Below are 20411 nucleotides of genomic sequence, written 5' to 3' on the forward strand. Positions count from 1 at the left end.
CCCTTATTTTCTGGTCCCAAAGCCAGTGCTAAAAACCTTGTGTGTTTAGAGTTTACTCTGCTGCAGTCTTAATTACAACATGAATACTTGCTTTCTGGGATTTAACTAGTAGAGTGGACAGAACAATGTCCATTCTCCTGGGGTGAAAAAAACAAACTATAGAGGCTGGTACTGAAGAGGGAGCCAAGTGACCCCAAATCAGAAGACAGGCACAGTTCAGAGTAGAAGGCTAGGCACAGAGCACTAAAACTGGTGGATTTGTCCATCTCCCTGCAGATCCTGGGCACAGGATGGGCAGGCAATTGGAAGTATGAACAGAGAGGACTGGCCTGGCTCCTGGGCCCCTGTGCCCATCCCCCTGAGGGGCTAACATGAAAGTCAAGGTTCGAAGGAGCTGTTTGGGGGGAGCTACTTTGTTACCTAGAGCTTACACAGGGTATCTCTCTGTTTGGTATCTAACAGGATTGGGGATGGGAGAAAGAGGCTCATTGAGCCCATCAATCATGTTTCCCAGCTCTGGACATGTGAGGCAGGCAAGACTTGGTGGTGGAGATGGGGGAGAGGCCAGGTCACAAGGATGTTGGTAGCTATTATCCTTGTCCTATGGCTCTACATACTGACAGCTTTCTGGCTGGAGCTTGCAAAGCTGAGGTGATGTTCAAGAAAGATGCACAAAAAAGGAGCATGATATGCCATCTCCTGGCTTTCTCTGGGGGAAGCACTGAGGCTGCTCTGATCGTGCGATGTACTCTCTCCATTAGTTCAGCACAATATCCAGAAGACTGTACGGATTCTCTGGCAGCAGCTCGTGGCACAGAGGCGGCAGGAACTGGAGGATACCTTCAAAATCGATCTTTCTGTGAAACCTGGAGAGAGTGAAGTGAAGATTGAGGAGATCACCCCACTCTGGGAAGAGACAATGCTCAAGGCCTGGCAGCATTATCTAGGTCTCTGTCTACTTGGCTTCAGGGAACAGAACTTCTGAGTCTCAAAGAGCCAGGCTTCCCCAGAGTTCTACTCAGGGCCCAGAGCCTTTTACACCACACCTCCTCTCTCATCCCTTTGGTGGGTGGGATTTACATCACCGAAGCCTCATAAGTCTTTGCTCAAAGAACTAATGCTGCTTTGCATCTCAGATGAAAGGAAGGCCAGAGGTGCCAAGCAGGCAAGCAGACTCTAGTGAGAGGAAAGGGCCACATGTTGGAGCTCTCGCCTGGACTCTGGGACTTAGGGTTTTTGGTCCTGCCTTGATAGTCACAGATCCGGTTTGAAACCTTGTGCCAAGTCATGCAGTGACCTGGAGTCTCGGGTTTTTCAAGTTCCAAGTAAAAGTCTTCATCCCAAAGATATTAACATCTTTTGCATTCTATCAGTGACTCAACATTTTTACTCTCATATTAGTCAATGCCATTGTAGGAATGATGTCTTAAGTTTCATTTTAAAGAGGCCATTACTCACAAGTTATGACTCACATACTTGTTTTTAAGTTTTTCAGCATCAACAAATTCATAATGATTCAAACTTTTAGGCTAGGTTGTCTCCCTTATTGGAGACAGGCACGCTGGGCTTGTGGCCCTGGATGGCCCCTTGAGAGCCAAGCAAGCTACAGAAATCATGCGTGTCTCCGTCTTAACTTCACCTCTGATGTCTTTGCTTCTCTATCATCAGCATCTGAAAAGAAGTCACTGGCCAGTCGCTCAAACGTTGGACACCACAGCAAAGTTTCTTCATGGAGTGGCAGCTTGTCCTCAGCTATGAGGCTGATGCCTGGGCGGCAGACCAAGGACCCTGAGTGCAAAGCAGAGGTGAGCCCAGACCCCTTTGCCTTAGAAAAAAAACAGCAGACATTTGCTTCAAATACCCACGTGTCATGGCTTCTCTCTCCCTCGTCCCTGGATATGATCTGCTTCCGTGTTCTTCCAAACATTCAAGAGCAATACATGTGGCTTCCCAGTAGAGCCTACATCTAGGGGAGTCAGGTCTTAGGTTAGCTTTAGCCGGAAGTTAATATGGGCACCACTTGAGTGCCAAGAGCAGCTGTTCCTTAAGGCGTTGAAATCCAAACCAATCCTCGTGACCGTTTTCTTTGAGTCAGGTGTACTGCAAGAGCCCTACCGCACAGCTCAGCAGGAGCTGGGTATGTGGGCACAGCAAAGGGGGGCAGAAGCGGTGGTGCCATTTGGGGAGACATGGTGCTGGGTCCTCTTGACCACATGGGGATGATCCATTGGGGTTTTCTAATCCATGTCTCTAAACCAACCTAAAACTCAGCAATACCGACATGATGTGTGTGTGTGTGTGTGTGTGTGATCGTGCATGCTGTGGTAAGGGATCTGGAGCACAGCAGGAGTTAGGGGCGTCTCTACTCCATGATGTCCGGGGCCTTAGGTGAGATCGTGGGAAAACTCACTCACACATCTGAGGATTGCTGCTGGCTCTGGCCGCGACTGTTGACCAGAACACCTACACATGACTTCATCATGCGTCTTAAGCTTCCTTACTGCCTAGTGGCTGAGTTTTATATTTCCATAGTGAGGGAGAAGAAGAGAGAGCAAAATGGAGACAGGGAGAGAGAAAGGTGGAGGCCCATTGCCTTTCGTTACCCAGCTTTGGAAGCCAGGCAGCATCACCTCTGCAGCAGTCCTTTTTGGTCCAGACAGGCACAAAGCTCTTCCCGGGTTCATGGGGAGGGCAAAGGTCCTACCTCCTGGCAGGGAGGTGGCAAGGTTCTGCAAGAGCACATACTACTGGAAATATTGCTGAGGCTCTCCTTGGAGAACGCAGTCTGTCATATAGTCTAATGCTGGGGTCACTGACTTACCTTTAGAGGCAGAAGGTAGTCCTTCCATAGTCACAGCCTTAGGATCAAGAGACCTTGGGAAATTCACTTAACTCCTCTGAGTCATTTACCTCCTGACCTCCACAGTGGGACAAATACCTGTGGGAAACTGTGAGAAGGGACTCCCCAGGGAGTGGGGTGGATTGTTGGCAGATACATTACACAGTTGGAACTCTGCCCGTATGACTTTGGAGAGCGAGGTTGACTCCACATGCTGTGTGCTCAGAGTCTGGGTCCTGCTGTCACCACGGGTCTGTTGTCCACTGGGGTCGGTGCCTGATGGGGAGGGCCCCGTCGCTGGATGCTGGGAGAAGAGAGGAATGAGGGGCTGCCTGCAAGTGCCCAGACCTCCTGGGGAAGGGGAGCGTCTTCTTTCCAAGCTTCAGAAACAGTAGACTTCAGGACAAGCAGAGAAAGCCCAAGATGGAAAGGAAGACAGAAGATAAAATTGACCAGGCTGGCCGGGCCCGTGGTGTTCAGAGCTGAAGGCAGGCTGTGTCCTCAGTGATTGGCTTGTGGAAGACACTGCTCATTATATTTGTCTATTTGTCTACAGACTTACTGGCTGACCGACGGAGTGAATAACTGAGGTTTCTGTGCCAGCTACATCACACAACTACTTTTAGTCTCATTTTATAGATGTGTGATAAAAATCTAAAAAAAAAAGTCTGCAGAGTAGAAATAGGATCTTCATTCATAGTCTCTGCACTGCTGAGCACACACTTAGACAACTCCATAACCTCTCAGAGCTTCAATTCCTAGACTTCAAACCAGAAATGTGCTCTGCTCACACTACACAGTGTGGAAGCACCTGGAATGTATCAGTGCTTTCAAAATAGAACAATTTACAAAATTCCAATTTACTTTATAGCACCTGTGGCTCAGCTGCCCCAACCTTGGAAGCAGGAACACCCCTGCTTGTGCCCAAGCACTTGCTCCTCACCAGTGCCATTTGTAGCAGCACGGGTCCAGGCCCTCTTCCCTGGGCTTTCTGAAGCTTCTAACTCCTTGACCAAGTTGATTGGTCACTGTCCCCAGGAGGATAGGTTAGTCTGGCTGGGCAGCTGGGGAAGCGACGACTGGGACACTGGGCGTGCACATGTGTTTTATGGGAACCCCTGCACTACTGATACTGCCTCTTGCCGGGTCACTGGCACCAGCACAGCTGAGCACCTCTGAGTCCTAGGGAGGTCTGTTGAGAAACAACCCATCTGAAAGAAGCTTGAGTGGACAGCAGTGTTTGGGGCCATGTCAGTTTACAGATGACTTATATAATAGCAGTTTGTTCTTGGCTCACATGGAGAGATCTGAAAGAAAGAATATTTGAAGTTGACTTTGTCTTTGGTGAAGGCAAACTGCTGAAGATGTCTTCTACAGCATTGAGGTCTCATTCATCCATTCGTTCACTCCACAAATTTTTATTGAGTGCTTATTCAGTACTCTGCTCTAAGTACTGAGATTACAGAAGGAAACACCAGCATATTTTCTGCTTCCAAGGAGACTGCATTCTAGTAGGTGAAGATAGACAATAAAAAGGTAAATAAGTTTGTAATCTTGGGGTGCTAATTGCAATAAGGAAAAATGGAGCAGTAAGTGAGATAGGGTGAAGAGAGAGGTGCTGGGCCACCTAGATGGAGGTGGCCAGAAGTCTTCTCTGGTACGGAGGTGTGAAAGCCCAGAAATAAGGAAAGATAGGAGCCTTGTCACGCTGGGAAAGAATGGTCAGGCAGGAAGGACCACCAGGCAAAGGCACCGAGGCAGGAGTGTGTTGGAGGTCGTAGGAGAGCAAAGGCCAGTGTGGCTGGACTGCAGTGGGGGCCAGACAGCCTCAGGGTACATGTCCCTCAGCCGTTAGTACCAGGAAGGACTGTGCTTTTCCACAGCAACTTATACAAAGGAAAACTTCTGACACGGTTATGTTTTCCTCTTTCATTTTGGCACTTGGAAGCCAGAGAGGTAAGCATGGCCCAACTTGGGTAACTGCACGTGCCCAGTGGGATAAATTTTTGCAAACACATGTACAAGCACACATGCATTTACACGCACGTCTTCTTGGTTGAGCCCCATTTTACCTCCAGCCTATCTTTTCTATAGCTTACTCTGTCTTGTGGAATTTTGAAAGAGAAATCACTTTTGAAACAAAGTGGACCATGCTTTAATTGAAAAAGAGTAACTGCATCTTTGCTGAGCAGCATCTCCTGCCAGTAACTCAGTCTGGGATGGGTACTGTGCCTGGCAGTGCATGGAAGGTTCTTAAAGAATGTGTGTGGAGCTGCCCCGGGCTCTCCCTCCTTTGTGTGGGAAGAAACCTGCCAGCCTGTAGAGCCCACATCCATCCCCCTCCACGCTAGATGCCTTTGTTGGTAACAGAAGGCACAGCTTCTCAGGTACATACGTACGCTGTGATGCCATAGGATAAGAACACAACTATTTGCCCTGGGGTCTGTTTAATTATTTTTAAAAATTAATTTTGATTATTACAGCTGATTACACCTCAGTGAGCAATGTAATTGATATTTTCTAATGTATCCCAAGGAACATTTTGTACAACACGCATTTTGTTGTTGAAGGTTAAAGACTCCGTTATTGGTTTTCCCCTAAATATGCCCACATCATTAGTCCCTCCAGTGAGAAGGTCGCCATCTGGAAAAAGCAGCATGGAGACATTATTCAGGCACAAGTGCATGAAATTGGCGTTTCTGCGTCTTCTGTCTCTCTTCTGGAAAGAAGAGGCTTGTAATTAAAGGAGTTGGGTTTGGAGGAAACATTATTCATTTGGTGTTATTCCTCATCATGTCAGCAGCTGACGGCTCTATAGCACTGATAAATTGTTTCTTGGAGGGAGACACACAACGTCCGATTCCCGATGCCTTTTACCTAGCTTCATTTTCAGTAGAAAAGGCTTGCTTCTCGGCAGGTGAGCTGAACTTTGAGGCAAGACTGATATGATAGATGGTATTTCTTCTTTTTCTCCCCCTGACCTCCATCACAGTCCCTTCCGGGACCAGAATGTGAAGTCATGGTCTTTACCAGGGTGAAGGCTGTGGGCGTGAGTGTATTGGACATAAGTTGGGACCCTGGGCTCCCTTGAGGTCACCAAAGGCCAACTGAGGGTACCCAGGAAGTCACTTTATTATGCCTCTCTCAACTTGGGGAGATCCAGAGGGCACACTCTGGCCAGCCATCCCTCTTCACAGCAGGTGACTTTGGTCACCTGCTCAGCTTCAGACTTTCTTGTTTAAGAATAGGTTGGGAAAACCCCAACAGCCAGTGTTGGTTTCCCAGTCTTGGCAGATGCACCTCATTATGGGAAACTCGGTGAGGGGCTGACAGGCATGCTGTGTACTATCTTTACTGCTTTTCCGTGGATCCCAGATTATTCCAAAACATAAAGTATGCCATCTTCTGGTTTTTGTGTTTTTTTTTTTTAAGCATCAGCAAAGAGAAAGTGGGCACATGGAACATGGGAGCTGGAAGTCAGGTGGGAAGGGGTTGTGAGGATGAGTGGATGTGAGGAGGGGGATGGGCATGGAGGCAGATCGGGGGGCACTGGGGGTTAAGCAAGAGAATGGCATATTTCTGTTTGTACAGGTTACGTTGGAGTTTAGGGCCCTTGGGAGAAGGGACAGGCTGGGGCTGTAGCATCATTCACACAGGAGATGCTGGAGCTGCAGAGGCAGTGGCCGGAGCAGTGGAAACCAAAAAACACACAGGGAAACTGTCTAACCATGACCAGGGTTAGCAAAACAAAATGAAGTGCCACGGAAGACAGGTCCTGGCTCCAGGCCTCTTAAATCAGGCCAGGAGAATGGAGAGCACCCACGAGTGGGAGGCGTGGGAGCTGTGTGATCCAGATGTTTCCTGCGCTCTGCGGAGGAGGGGAAGGAACAAACCAGGGGACCAGCAGGTGGATGTTGGGGGCCAATTCTATCCCATAAGGAGGTGGGAGCCCCTCTGGGTGGACGCAGGCCCCTGACCTGTGTCTTGTTCAGCAAAGCATGAGCTGGATTTCACCCCACTGTCCTCTGATGATTAACTGTACCCATGTGGACAGATGTCCCATGCAGGGGCCACGTATACCTCAGCCGAGTAAACTCAGAAGGTTTATAGTGGAGCAGAAGGGTGGAGAAGAGCCGGGCTTGTGTCTGCCACATTTCCCTGGTTTTGGTGATAGCTGAGCAAGTTTTCAGCTGCTGTTTTCAAAGTCTTATATTAAAATGTTGACATGACCCATGGAGGAAAGCTAGGGTCCTATTAGAATTAACAGAAAAGAATGAGAACTCCCTGAAAGCCAGAGAAGGGCACACTGCAGTAGCTAAAACACCAAAGACAAATTTTTTGCAAGAATTTTAGGTCTGCCCTGGCAAGGACACGAAAGCACTAAGCATTTACTCCAAGGTCCCATGAGGTCTTCTAAAGGCTGCCCTGTGGGTGAGCCCCTGCCTACCTAGACGCACCAGAGTTTCCTGCAAAATGAGCAGTGCCCATGCCTGGGGCCTTGACGGTCTCCGAGACTGGTCGCTTGTGTGGGTAGGATGACCATGGTCCTGCTGCTAGCTACTTCCCTGAATGTGTGCCCAGATCCACTACATCCTACCCCCGGCCATGGAGCGGCCCTGCCCCTGGCGGAGGAGGAGACGCTGGCTGAGGCCAGCAATGGGGTGATAGCTCGACTAAAAGCAGTCTTGACTCAGGTCCCTAGCAAGGAAAATGACATTTGTGACCATCCACTCTGCGAATGTTACCCACTTTCCTTTTTAAAAATCACTGTGGAAATTTTCAATCGGATATATAAGTAGAGAAAACAAAGAATGAATCCACATGTATCTATTCACCCCTTAACTTCCACAGTTTTCAATTCCTGGCCCATCTTGTCTCTTCACTATCCCTACTTACTTTCTCCTTCTGCCCAGAATAATTTTGAAGCAACCTCCCAGACATCATATCATTTCATGTGTAAATGTATTTATTTTCTCTTTAAAGAAACCATGATGCCCAAATTAAAACTGCAGAAAAAGAAGAAAGAGTGCAGAATGGAAAGCCTGAGTGGTCACTCTGGGAGTGATCAAGCCGCTCTCGGTCTTGCTTTCTGGCATGTTTGCATTCGTCTCCTGCTGCTGAGAGATTTCAGTCTTGCTGATGCTGAAGGCACCGCGAGCCTCTGAGAACCCCGCTCCCCTGTTTCGGGAAGGAGGGTGAGGTCTGATGGGACACAGCGTTTCCAGTTTAGTGTTTTGGCTCCTTCGTGTCCAGGGCTGAACAGCCCTTGAGGGTGAAGCCTCAGATTTCACTCACCTGGGGAAATGTATTATAAGTCAGGAGCGCCCCAGTGCTGGGAAGAACTTTTTGATAATAGCAAAGAATGGGCTTCGAAATGACAGAGAAGTTAAGTGGTAGAGTCCGGGGGACCAACCAAGGAAGTCAAAAAGCAACGGTGAAATCAGAAGTTAGAATTCCCAGAGATGTTCTACTGTTAATAAATAATGTCATAGTCTGTGGGTGGGTTGGAAAAGAATTTCCAGACACAGAGTATTTCAGAAAGAGTGAGTTTATTAAGAACAAAGAGCAGAAATAAAGAGGGCGTTGCAAGCATAGCAGGTAGACCTCCTAACAGGGAGAGCCGACTGTTAGAACAGCAGACCAGCTCAAAGGAGAGCTAGCTTGTTTTTATGGCCTCAAGACAAAGAAAATTTCTGCTGGAAGGATGTCTTCAGGTGATGGGAAGGGTTTTTACCTAATATGGGGTCAGGGAGCTGGATGGTTTAGATCAGGGGGCTCATGGCAATGGTTGCTGTGGGGGTTCAGTCAGTTCCCGAGATGACCCTGGTGTGGGGCTCCGCATCTGTGTTCTCAGTACGAGGCCTTGCACCTATGGCCTTCATATAAGGCTCCACAGACTGTAGACAAAAATCTTTAAGAGGCAGTGTGTACGTGTGCATGCTGAGTCGCTCAGTCCTGTCTATTCTTTGCGACCTCGTGGACCACAGCTCCCCAGACTCCTCTGTCCATGGGATCCTCCAGGCAAGAATACTAGAGTGGATTGCCATTTCCTATCCCAGGGAGTCTCCCTGACCCAGGAATCAAACCTATGTCTCCTGTGTCTCCTGCATTGGCAGGTGGGTTCTTTACCACTGTGACACCTAGGAAGCCTTTTAAGAGGGTGTAGGAGAGTTTAAAAATCTGAAATTCAGAAGGTCATCATGGGGACTATTTTTACTTAAACTTGTCATAAATTCAACAAGAAGTTCATGGGCAGGAGGAAAAGGACTTTTCCAGCAGATGACTGTGCCTTTAAAGAGAGATTTGGAAACAGGAAGCCTAAATTGGGCTTCCCAGGTGGTGTAGTCATAAAGAATCTGCCTGCCAGTGCAGGAGACATAAGAGATGCGGGTTCTATCCCTGGGTTGGGAAGATTCCCTGGAGAAGGAAATGGCAACCCACTCCAGTATCCTTGCCTGGAGAATTTCACGGACAGAGGAGCCTGGTGGGCTATGGTCCGTAGCATCACAAAGAGTCAGACACAACTGAAGTGACTTAGCACAGCACAGCTTAAACTTGAGGGAAAATGAAGGCACATGAGGACTTCTGAAAGTGAAGGAGTGAGAGAACCCAGAGATTGGTGAGGTCTTGATAAAACATTCTCCCGGTGGGGCAGGAGGGCAGAAAGATAGCCCATGTCAGCACATCAGTGGAGGACTGGGCTGGAGGAACAAGCCTCTGAAACCATGGAAAAGAGGAGACCTGCAGACACAGACTTCATGAGCAATCACAATTGCTCGTAAGCCCTGCAGTGCTCGGTAGGGGGAGAAGCCTTGTGAGCCAGTAATTAAATGGGACTCTGTTAGAGGATGGAGAAGGCAATGGCACCCCACTCCAGTACTCTTGCCTAGAAAATCCCATGGACAGAGGAGCCTGGTAGGCTGCAGTCCATGGGGTCGCTAAGAGTTGGATACAACTGAGCAACTTCACTTTCACTTTTCACTTTCATGCATTGGAGAAGGGAATGGCAACCCACTCCAGTGTTCTTGCCTGGAGAATCCCAGGGATGGGGAAGCCTGGTGGGCTGCCGTCTAGGGGGTCGCAGAGAGTCGGACACCACTGAAGCAACTTGGCAACAGCAGCAGCTGTTAGAGGAATAAAAGCACTCAGAAATGAATGAAACTGGGTCCAGTCCCTGGATTGGGAAGATCCCCCAGAGTAAGAAACGGCAACCCACTCCAGTATTCTTGCCTGGAAAATTCCATGAACAAAGGAGCCTGGTGGGCTACAGTCTATGGGGTCCCAAAGAGTCAGACCTGACTGCGGGACTAAGCACACAGCACATGTCTTTTTTTTTTTTTTTTTAGCACATATCTTTTTAAAAAGACTTTGGAAAGTGTGTGTTGCTTCTACTGATGTGAACATTGTCCTTAGACCCTCTATTAAATGGAATCTTGGTTTTCTTAATTGTGGTGGGTAAGGCTGCCAGTGACACTTTCTCCTGATGCTTTTCCTGAGATAATTGACCCAAAAAATAATGCCACCCTCCCCAGCCTGGTCTTAGGGCTCTTCATGGCATGTCTGGACTAGAATTCTTGCAGGAAGGACCTCTATTAAGCTCTGGCTGTGGTGGTATTCAGGGACAAGAAAGAGAAAAATGGTGAAATCCAGTATCTTGTTGCTTAAATCTCTGAAGTGTCTTATTTCACTGCATCCAAAAGTAAAGTCCATGTATAATGTATCATAGCCCTTGGTCAGGCATGCAGATATTCCCACAGCACATGCAAAATGGGGTTGCCCAGGGCAGGAAAGCATCCTGGTGATGGAGCTGGGGACACAGCACTGCAGACTCACGGAAATGCACCAGGCCAGGGCAACGTGTGTACCGTGTGTGTGTGTTGTGTGTGTGTGTGTGTGTGTGTGTGTGTTTGAGGATTAGCCCTTTAGGTTTTCTTCTAGTGGTCTGGACACTCAACCAAGACACCTCCTCTCTCAATTTCTCTTTTTGACACACACATGCACAGGCATTCATGCTTACACGTGTATATACATCCCATTCTTTTTTTTAATTTTTATTTTATTTTTAAAAATACTGTTTTATCTCACTGCACCGGGTCCTAGCCATGGCCTGGGGGACCTTTGATCTCTGTTGCACATGCAGGTTCTTAGTTGCAGTATGCAAACTCTTAGTTGCGGCATGTGGGATCTACTTCCCCAGCCAGGGATTGAACCCAGGCCCCATGCATTGGGCGCTCAGAGTCTTAACCACTGGACCGCCAGGGAAGTCCCCACATGACCCATTCTTAAAACAATAGATGGTAGAGCCCACAGGAAGGATATGTTGTGAAACAGAAGCTCCATACCACAACTGGCCACAGACTTAGGTCCCAACAACAGGGGGTTTGAAACAGCAGTCCCGTCACCAATACATAGGATCCAGAATGAGGGGGAGGCACAGAGTGGGGCTGATGGAAGCAGTGGCTTTTCTTCTCTCATTTTAAGAGAGGCTGAAATATTACCAGGCTATCACAAGTCCTTGTTACAGGAGTTTGAAAAATAGAAGTAAATGAACAAAGCAAACACTGATACCTTTAATGATGTTTCTTTACCAAGTGCATCATTTGCGAGACAGCATTATCTTCATAATAGAAGGATAATTAACATCACTAATTATCTAATTAAGTTCATTAAGCATCCGCCAACAGTGCACCGTGAAGCTGACATTATGTTCTACTGTCAACAAATGCTTTTGATTTCTTAGGAAGTAATTAAAATGTAAATTAGCATGTGATTATATGCACAGGGGAAGTTTTGAATCAGATATTCATTTCAAAACTGCTTAGAGCAACATAGTTTTTAGGGTTTTTATTTTCATCAGTAAAGCAGACACTTTGCTATTAATGGTATATATTAAAGTTGCCATTTGTTCAACGTTTGACTCATTGCGAGATTACAGTGCTGTATGCAGAGAGTTTAGTTGATACATTTGCTACTGTGTGCTTTTGTGCATATTTGATCATTTTATTTAGTGTGTGTGTTTGTAACCTTTGTGTTTAACAATATCGCAACTGATTTTTTTTTTTTTCCTGGAAACTTTCTGTTACTTAAATTCTCTGGCTGAGCTTGCCCTTTAAAGGCATTTTAGGTCAACTCTTTCGATGTACTTTTTCCATTTGGAGAATAATCAATGACTTGCTCAGAGCACGTGTCCCTACGCGCACAGGGCAAAGGGGAGTTGCCCCGATCAGACGTGTGGTCTGGACTTCTCGGTTGCAGATTCACATTGTTCTGCTTTCTCAGGGCAGCCCCTTGGTTTCTGATGAAATGGACCTGTGGTTGTGCTGAATACGGTAACCTTGTTGGATTAGGACCTTTCCTGAAACATCACAGTCTCTAGACATTTGCTGGAAAAGTGGCTCCCAAGATAGAAGCCACCTTGCCCAAAGCCCCAGAGCTTCCCTCCTTCAAATGATCCTGAAGGAAGCCTAGAATTCCCATGCTTTACTAGAGCTTACAGTTTACTGTGAGCTCTCAGCGCCCATCATACCACGATCGTCGTCTTCTCCCACGAGGACCCTGGGCCGTCTTAGCATCTAGCTGATGTCATCCATTCAGGGAGGAGGAGAAGTCTCTTAGGATACTGAACCTCTTACATTACTTCCTGGACAATTTTTTCCAGGGATGGATTTAGGTGGTGATAGATCCAGGCCCCTCGGTTATGTAGGTACAAGATTTCAGATGAATGCAGACAGAAATACAGAGGCCTAAGACAGACTGCCTCTTGTCCTCTTGAGAGGATCAGTGTCAGAGCTTGGCCACGAGTAGAGCCCGATGACCTGCTAGCTAGTCATCCCTGTGGGTGCTGGTATCCCTGGAGTCCAAGCAGAGAGAGGCTGGTGTCCTGGGGCCTGGGGTGGGACAGACATCATTGTGCAGTGACTGGCGGTGGATTGAGGCCAGCCAGACTACAGTGACACCACGCTGAGAAACTCACTGGCACGGGGCCAGGGATCCACATAGGGATGGGCACTACTGGGATTGATCCCCAAGCTCTGCTGATAAGCCGTGAGCTGTGGTGTAGTCTATGTTGGCCTGGGAGAAGGGCACCATCTTTCCAGAGAGGGCTTCTCTTTCCAATTCATGCAAAGGACAGTGGCTAGGCTAGCAGAAACCCTGACCTGACTAGGGGATCCTTCTGCTAAAATTGCTCGATGGTGACCTTCTCCTAACATGTAGCAAGTACCCACCTCAACTAGCACATAGAATTTCTCTATCAGTGTTATCAACTGTTTACTCTTAAAACTTAATGTGGTCTGCTATATCATGACTTACTAAGAATGCAAAGGCCACAGAATAAAAGAACATTTAGTACTGACAAAAACTTACTTGGTCCCATGGCTGGCTCATGGTCCTGCCTCCCGCTGGCCACTGTAACCGGCAGTAAGGAATGGCTCCACTACCGTACTGCACAGAAGTGGAGCACACCAATGCAGTCAACACCGTCTCATATGTAGTTCAACAGCACGTGGATTTATTGAAGATATACTAGTCCTCACTAGGAATATAGAGATGAATAACACAGGACCTTACGTTTAACAAATCCTTGAAGTCCAGGTATTTATCTCCCTAGCTAGATTATATCTAAGAAGAATTACAGTAGATGCGTTTCTGAAAAAAAATGTAGATAGGTCAATATTTTATAAATTAATAGATCTGAAATTTGCTTAGGAATTTGGCAACTTGAAAAATCCTGGGTTGAATTCTTTTGAAAACTAAATTCAGTCCTTTACTTTGGAGGATAATTATACCTAAGAATCTATTTTGAGGTTCAGTTTTTACAGATTAGATTTCCTAATGTGAGGTATGCCGGCATTCCAAAAACTTATGTTGTGGTTGGGGTGGGGTAACATCATTACAGGAAAGGCTTTCAACTTTTAAAAATTATGATTTTGGCTGGGGAAAGCACATCTTTTGATTATTTATTCCTCTAAATTTGAATATGTAGAACTTAAACGTATTCATTGGTGTGGAATGCTTCAGCGTTCATAAGACAGAAATGTCCCAAACTATATAAATGATAAAAAACGGCAGATGGTCGTGGGGTGGAGAATCAGTCTGGGGCCCTCCGAGGCTCTGCTGCCATCACAGCCGCCAGCCCCTCAGTCCCAGCTCGGCCGCGAGGCGCCTGCTGCGTGAGTTACGGCCGCCTTCTCGCCCTGGGACCCATCTATTATGAGAAACCATTTTGGTTAATTAAAAAAGTCTTTCAAAGTCTCAGAACAGGAAGTTCTGAAATTTTCTTCTCATCCCTGTTGTCCATGGGGGTTGGTACAAACTTGGCTCCAGGCCTGTCATGGAAGGAAGTGGGCCTGGACGTGGAGAAGGGAGTGGGGACAGCCAGAGAGCGTGGAGTCCAGGCCTGGGAGGTCTCTCAGGCGTTCTTGGATGCTAAAGTATCTACTGGTTTGATTAGGAGTGGTAGGAGGAATAGCTGAGCTTGAGCATCAGATGGATTCTTGCAAATGGTTCCTGACTCACAGACTTCTTTGTCTGGGATCTGGTGTGTGGGCTAGGGGCAGACTCGTGAATGCCATAGGTTGTAAGTGATAATAAAGCTGAGAGGGAAGGGTAGCTGTTGAACACCTGGGGAATGAAAACTCCCGAAAAGGACTCGGCTAGTGCCAAGGCTTGATGGTGGGCATGAGTTCATGTGTTTGAGAACAGAGGGAGGTCAGTGCAAGTGGATCACAGACTGAAGGTGGAGTGGTCCAGGAAGAGGGCGGAAGGGGCCAGCTGTCAAGGGTCATGTCAGTTTTCTAGGCATCACAAAAGCATCTGTGTCTGTGACTCCATCCGCACGTGCATCTCCACCGCCGTCTCTCTCTCATCTACTGAACACTCAGCTGTGATCTGGACCTTCCCTCCTTCAACCTTCCATGCACATTCATGGCTCTTCTACCATATCCCAGGACACTGACTTAAGGCCAAAGGATACTGACAGTAAAAAGTGTGTCCCTGACCCTCTAGGTAGGTGAAATAATTACAATGTTAACAAGCTGAAGTTGAGCTGAGACTTGGAGGAGGAGGAGGAGGAGGATGAAAAGGAGGAAGAAGGATGTGAAGGAAGCTCAGTGGTGACAGAGGGGCCCCTCCAGATGCAAAGGAACTGTCGTGGGTCAGCTGTTGCCTTTGTATTATTACTGGAATATCATATCCTGTTTATGTTGATCCCGTGTATGTGTTTATTTATATTCTGACTCAATCCCCAGAGGATTTATGGTATCTAATGTGATACATGCAATAAAATGAGGAAATGAGATCAGGAAAAATAAAACTCAAAGAAGAAAGTCAATTCCTAAGGAATTAAGATCATAAATCCGTAGTCCATAACGGCTTACAGTCAAACGTCTACAGCATGCCTGAGCTTTCTGGCTGTTATTGTGGAGTGGGAGGCAAGATAGTTTATATATTTATTCCTCACCTGTCAATTATGCTTCTGCCAAGGAGCAGAGAACAGGGACATAGGGAAAACAAAGCTGGTCCCTCCCAGAAGCCTACTGTGCCCCATCACACCGTCATGGCACCCTCATTGTGAGCTCTTAAAGATCAGGTCTCATCATGTCATGTTCCTGATTAAAAGCCATCATTTGTTCCTACACTGTCCAGAGGAGGCCTCAGACCCATGACCACAGTGCAAGAAGCCTGATCCTCACTGTTTTTCTGAGTTTCCTTCCTGTGACAATCTTGCACACTTCCACATTTTATCATAATGCACCCTGTCTTCTCCCATCTCTACACTTGGGCAAATGTCATCCCATCTGCTTGGAGGAGCCTGCCCCTTCCATTGGACCAATTCCTTCCCCTGTGCTTTAAAATCGCTGTCCCTCCTGAAAGCCCTTTCCAGCCTGGCCATGACCGTGTGGTCACAGTTATCTATTTTTCACTCACCATGGCTGCATCTATGCAGGACCAGCCTAAGGGAGAGGGAAGGGCTGGCGTTGGTTATGTTACCTGTGAGTCATGTGCGGCCAGCACATGACTGGCAAGTCCCGGTGTGGTTCCCCAAGAGACCCAAGGTGAGCGGATATGTGCAACATCCTGGCGCACAGGGATGTGTACAGTCAGGGCTGTCATCCGGAAGACCCTGGTGTGGGCCTAGATTGTATTCAGTCCTGTCTCGAGAGCTCAGGCTAAGGGTTCTGCTCTAGATGTGGCCTGTGATCGGCTGCTGCTGGTCAAAGTGGCCTTGTCTCTCTCCTTTCAGCCTAAAGAGGGAGCCTTGTCCATAAGCTCCAGCTAACCTGTTACTTCTATCTGCATTGCCAGTTCCAGCATCCAGACTCTCAGTGATAGGCATTATTTGGAGTCAAGGAAGCTGTATTAGTTTGCCAGGGTTGCCTTAGCAAAGTACCGTGGACTAGGGGCTTCACCAACAGACATTAATTTTATCACAGTTCTGGAGGCTAGAAATCCAAGATCAAGGCATCTGTCTGCAGGTTTGGTTTCTCCCCAGACCTTGCTCCTTGACTTGTAAATGGCCTTCTTATCCTTGACAGCATCCCTGGGAACTCCTCCTTTTTTAGGAGGACACTGTCCAGACTGGAAAAGTGCTACTCTAAAGGCCTTCGGTTCAATCACCTTTTTAAATGCTCTGTCTCTAAAGTATAGTCACACTCTGAGGTACTAGGAGTCAGGGCATCAACATACGGGTTTGGGGGGAACATAATTCAGTCGATAACAGCAACCTCAATTTCACTATGTGTCCAGGGGGAAAGTGTTTCCATGGGTGGCAGTCTCCCGGGGTAGATTCTCACATTCATCTCTCACTCAGACCCTAAGTCACTCACAATTCCTAAGCTTCTGCTTCTGCCCAAGAAGGTTTGGGTCTCCATGAGCCTCACCTCTGAGGATGAAGATGACAGAAACTTGCGAAGACCTGGCAGAGTTCAGGAAATGTCAGCCTGCTGACGCTTCTCATCTGTCTGAGTCTTACAGAGCCTCTGATGCCCAAGGAAGAGACAAAGAAAAGGGAAGGTGGCTTTCTTGAAAAGACCCAGTGCCTGCAATTCCAAAGCTTTTGTCTTTTGCTACACAGGAGTTTTTTTTTTTTTAAGTAGTCAGTCTCCACGTACTCATGATGATTGAATTTAATAAAAACATCACAGTTCAAAAAAGACAAATTAGAAACCTCCATTCATCTCAGAAATTAATATGTGAGTGAATTTAACAAGAGATGAATTGCGCTGTGGTGATCTGGTCCCTCTTCACCCACTCTGAGCACCAGTTGTTTGTCGTTATTGCTGGAAATGTGATTATTACTCTGGTATGGCTCGACATTTATTAAGAATCCAGGGGCTTTGTCTCCAGAGTAGAGAAAAGTGCAATTATCTGGGCATTTGGAGGAAAAAGCATTTTCTGGCCTGAGTCATCCAAGTAACCTTCCTCCGCAGACACCTTGACCACAGCTTGCTGCAGACCCAGGCCATTCTGTCCCTTGGTTCCTATTTGCCTCTTTCATAACCAACTGCTAATGCTCGGCAGATGCACATGTAGGTGTTATACAGGACTTGCCAACAAACAGGGAAAGCAGTCCATTGTTTTCTCATTAACTGCTTCTGTCATCTAACTAAAAGCAGGTTTCCACCAAGAACTTATTTTTGAAGGCAGATGATATATCAGCCTTTATGTAGAGAAGGGATAACAGAAAAGTTACATAGGCAATCTGTTTATTGAACATTTCACAACCAGGAAAATACAGAATTTCAGGCGGGTTTAAACGTGGCGGTGGGAGTGAGTGCCAGAGCTGCCCCGCTCCTGACTCTTGTTCTTTGCAGATCTGGATGTCTTGTCACTGGCCCTCCTGGGTCTCATTAATCCTGACCATGAGGAGTGTTTCACTCCAGGCGGGAAGCGACCAGCTGCAGAGAATTTGTCTCAGAGAAGTGACAGATCTCATGAGCTTCATTTCAGTCTCGCAAACTTTTACCTATTGCTGTCTCCATCTGCCAGGCCATTGGAGACAGAGATGGACAATGTCCTTAGAAAGTTTATTCCAGTGGGGATTCAGGTGAGGAACCCAGTCACTGTGACATGGAGCAACGGCCTCTGCAGGGTTTACCACTCTGCGTGGGGCCCTCAGGGGGTGTACTAGGAACGAGAAGAGTATTCCTGATAGTTACTGGCTATACCATAAGAACAAAGGACTTACACAGACACAGTTTCCTTGGTTGCTCACTGCCACCCAGCTGCTGGCACTGTTAATCCAACCTCTCAGCCTGTACCAGTGGAGGAGAGGTGACCAATGAGTGACCAACACGGCCAATGAGAACATGGGCCCTATGGTGGAGGAAGCCTCTTCCAAATCCACAGTTCACGCTTGGCAGGATGAAGGGGAGGGAGATCGCCTGAGTTTAGCTTGAGCCTGTCACTTGTTTCTCTGGCCAGAAAAAGGAATCTGGATTTGACACTAAAATCAAACAGTGTGGTTATTGCTTTTCCTTTATGGATCATTAGTGCATATTTAGAAATCTTAAACAATTATAAAGACAACTGCCTGCAGTGGAATCATGTTATACGGAGTTAAGTTTTAAAGCCTCTTAATAAAATGAAAATCAAGTTGGCAAAGATACTGCTCAAAGTCCCTTCGATTATTGATAGAGAATAATAGCATTTGTGGCTTGGTGTATTCTGTACCACCCTTTTGCACATCCATCAGCAACTTTCCCGCCATTTGGGGAATGAATTACTATTTCTCTGTTAAAGTGTCTGGCGAAGTGATTGGCTTGTGCAGTCTGGGGGGAACAAGACTTACCAAAAATTATTTATCTTCAAGCATGAGAGTTATACTCATTACAATGAATTGTTTACATTCAAGAAATATGTGGAACCATGTCCAACTGAGAAAACAGACTCATCTATTCCATCTCAGTTTCATCATGGGACTTAGGTGGCAGGGTTGTGAGAATTCCACTGTATTTTTAACACATTTTTTATTTGGAATACTTTCCATGTACTTTTCGTATTTATATTCAACACCTCCCTATATCCTTCGCCCAATTTCCCCTGTTGTTCCTGTTGTACATTATCATAGCACATTAATCAAAGTTGACATTGGTACATTACGGGTAATGAATCTCTAGTCATATTTGGCTTTCACCAGTTTTCCCGCTAATCCGAGAATCAGTGCAAGGCACCACACTGCATTTAGTTGTCACGCCTTCTTAGTTTCCTCTGGACGCTGACAATTTCTCAGACTTCAGTTATTTTTATGACCTTGACAGTTTGGAGCAGTACTGGTCAGATATTTTGTAGAATGTACTTCAATGTGGGTCTGTTAAACATTCTTCTCATAATTATCCTGAGGTTATGAATTTTTGGAATGAAGACCACAGAGGAGACACGTCCTTCTCATCATACCGTATCGGGTCAGGGGTGCCTGACACCCACACAGTATCATCACTGGTGATGTCAGCTCTCATCACATGGTCACGATGGGGTCTGCCAGATTTCTCCACTGTAAAGTTACTATTTTCCCTTCCATCCTCTATTCTTTGGCAGCAAGTTGTTAAGACCAGCCCATTCTTAAGGCAATTAAGCTCTGCCTCCTGACAAGGGAAATATCTATACACATTTTTCTAAATTCTTCTGTTTGAAAGGTTTGTCTCTTTCCCCCCTAATTAATTTATTCAATCTTTTATTTATATCTGTAGAGACTCATCCATATTTATTTTACAATTTGGGTTATAATCCACCAAGCTTGTTATTTATTTTGTTGCTCAAATTGTTTGAGCTTTTTGCTCATAACATTTAATTGATCTCACACTTGCTTTCACTTAGCTCTCTGATCTTTTTTCACTGATCACAAATACGTTTCAATGCAATTCTACTATAACCCTTCCTATATATTTCGTGTGTATTATTCAGGAAAAGTTACATTACAGTAACAAACACTCCCAAAACTGACTGCCTTAAAATAGCAAAGGTTTACTTCTCCACGTGTGCCACACTGTGAGTTGTCATGAGTCTCCTGTGCCTTAACCTCACCCAGTGACACCAGCTCAGGGAGCAATCATTTAGAACTTTGAGCACTGCTGTGACAGTTGAAAAAGAGCTTAGCAAATTGAGCCTGAGCCCCTAAAGTTTCACCCTCCTCCCTGGCCTCACCTGGCTCAAAGGTGGCAGGAAAAGCAGTTACGCCATGTATCTGCAGGAGGAAAGAACTCGAAATATTTAGCGAAGAGCACGAATGATCCGCACCCTGTGTTTTCTTTCAGTTTCCTTTTCCACGCAAATCCAAACACATTTAATTGTTGTTAGCACATTGTTTTCTAACTTCATTTTTAAAAATCTCGATACATCAGAAACCTGGTTCCACATCATCAGAACTTAGTTGACACCAGGGCTGCAATGAATGGTTGTATGGGTTGTGCAGAAAGGCACGTGGCCAGAGTGGCAACAGGAAGCTGAAACCCAGCCTTTGTCCCACTGTTCAGCGTAGCCGTGCAGTTCTGGGACAGCGTCTGCTCAAAGGGGACACGCGTGCTGTGTGGACTAGTGGTGACCTGAGTGGGTGTGGTTTGTGGTGACTGCGTGA

General features: G+C 46.6%; 1 protein-coding gene across 2 annotated transcripts in view; it reads left to right on the forward strand.

Moving 5' to 3' along the window:
• Window positions 1-20411, forward strand: part of WDFY4 (WDFY family member 4) — a 250053-nt gene that overhangs the window by 127595 nt on the left and 102047 nt on the right. For both annotated transcript variants that reach the window (XM_070364483.1, XM_005900617.2), the window contains exons 38-39: window positions 762-947; window positions 1669-1805. In XM_070364483.1, the coding sequence (XP_070220584.1) occupies window positions 762-947; window positions 1669-1805 (323 nt within the window). The remainder of the gene's footprint in view (window positions 1-761; window positions 948-1668; window positions 1806-20411) is intronic.

The sequence above is a fragment of the Bos mutus genome, chromosome 28, assembly GCF_027580195.1.
Source record: "Bos mutus isolate GX-2022 chromosome 28, NWIPB_WYAK_1.1, whole genome shotgun sequence".
Lineage (NCBI taxonomy): Eukaryota > Metazoa > Chordata > Mammalia > Artiodactyla > Bovidae > Bos > Bos mutus.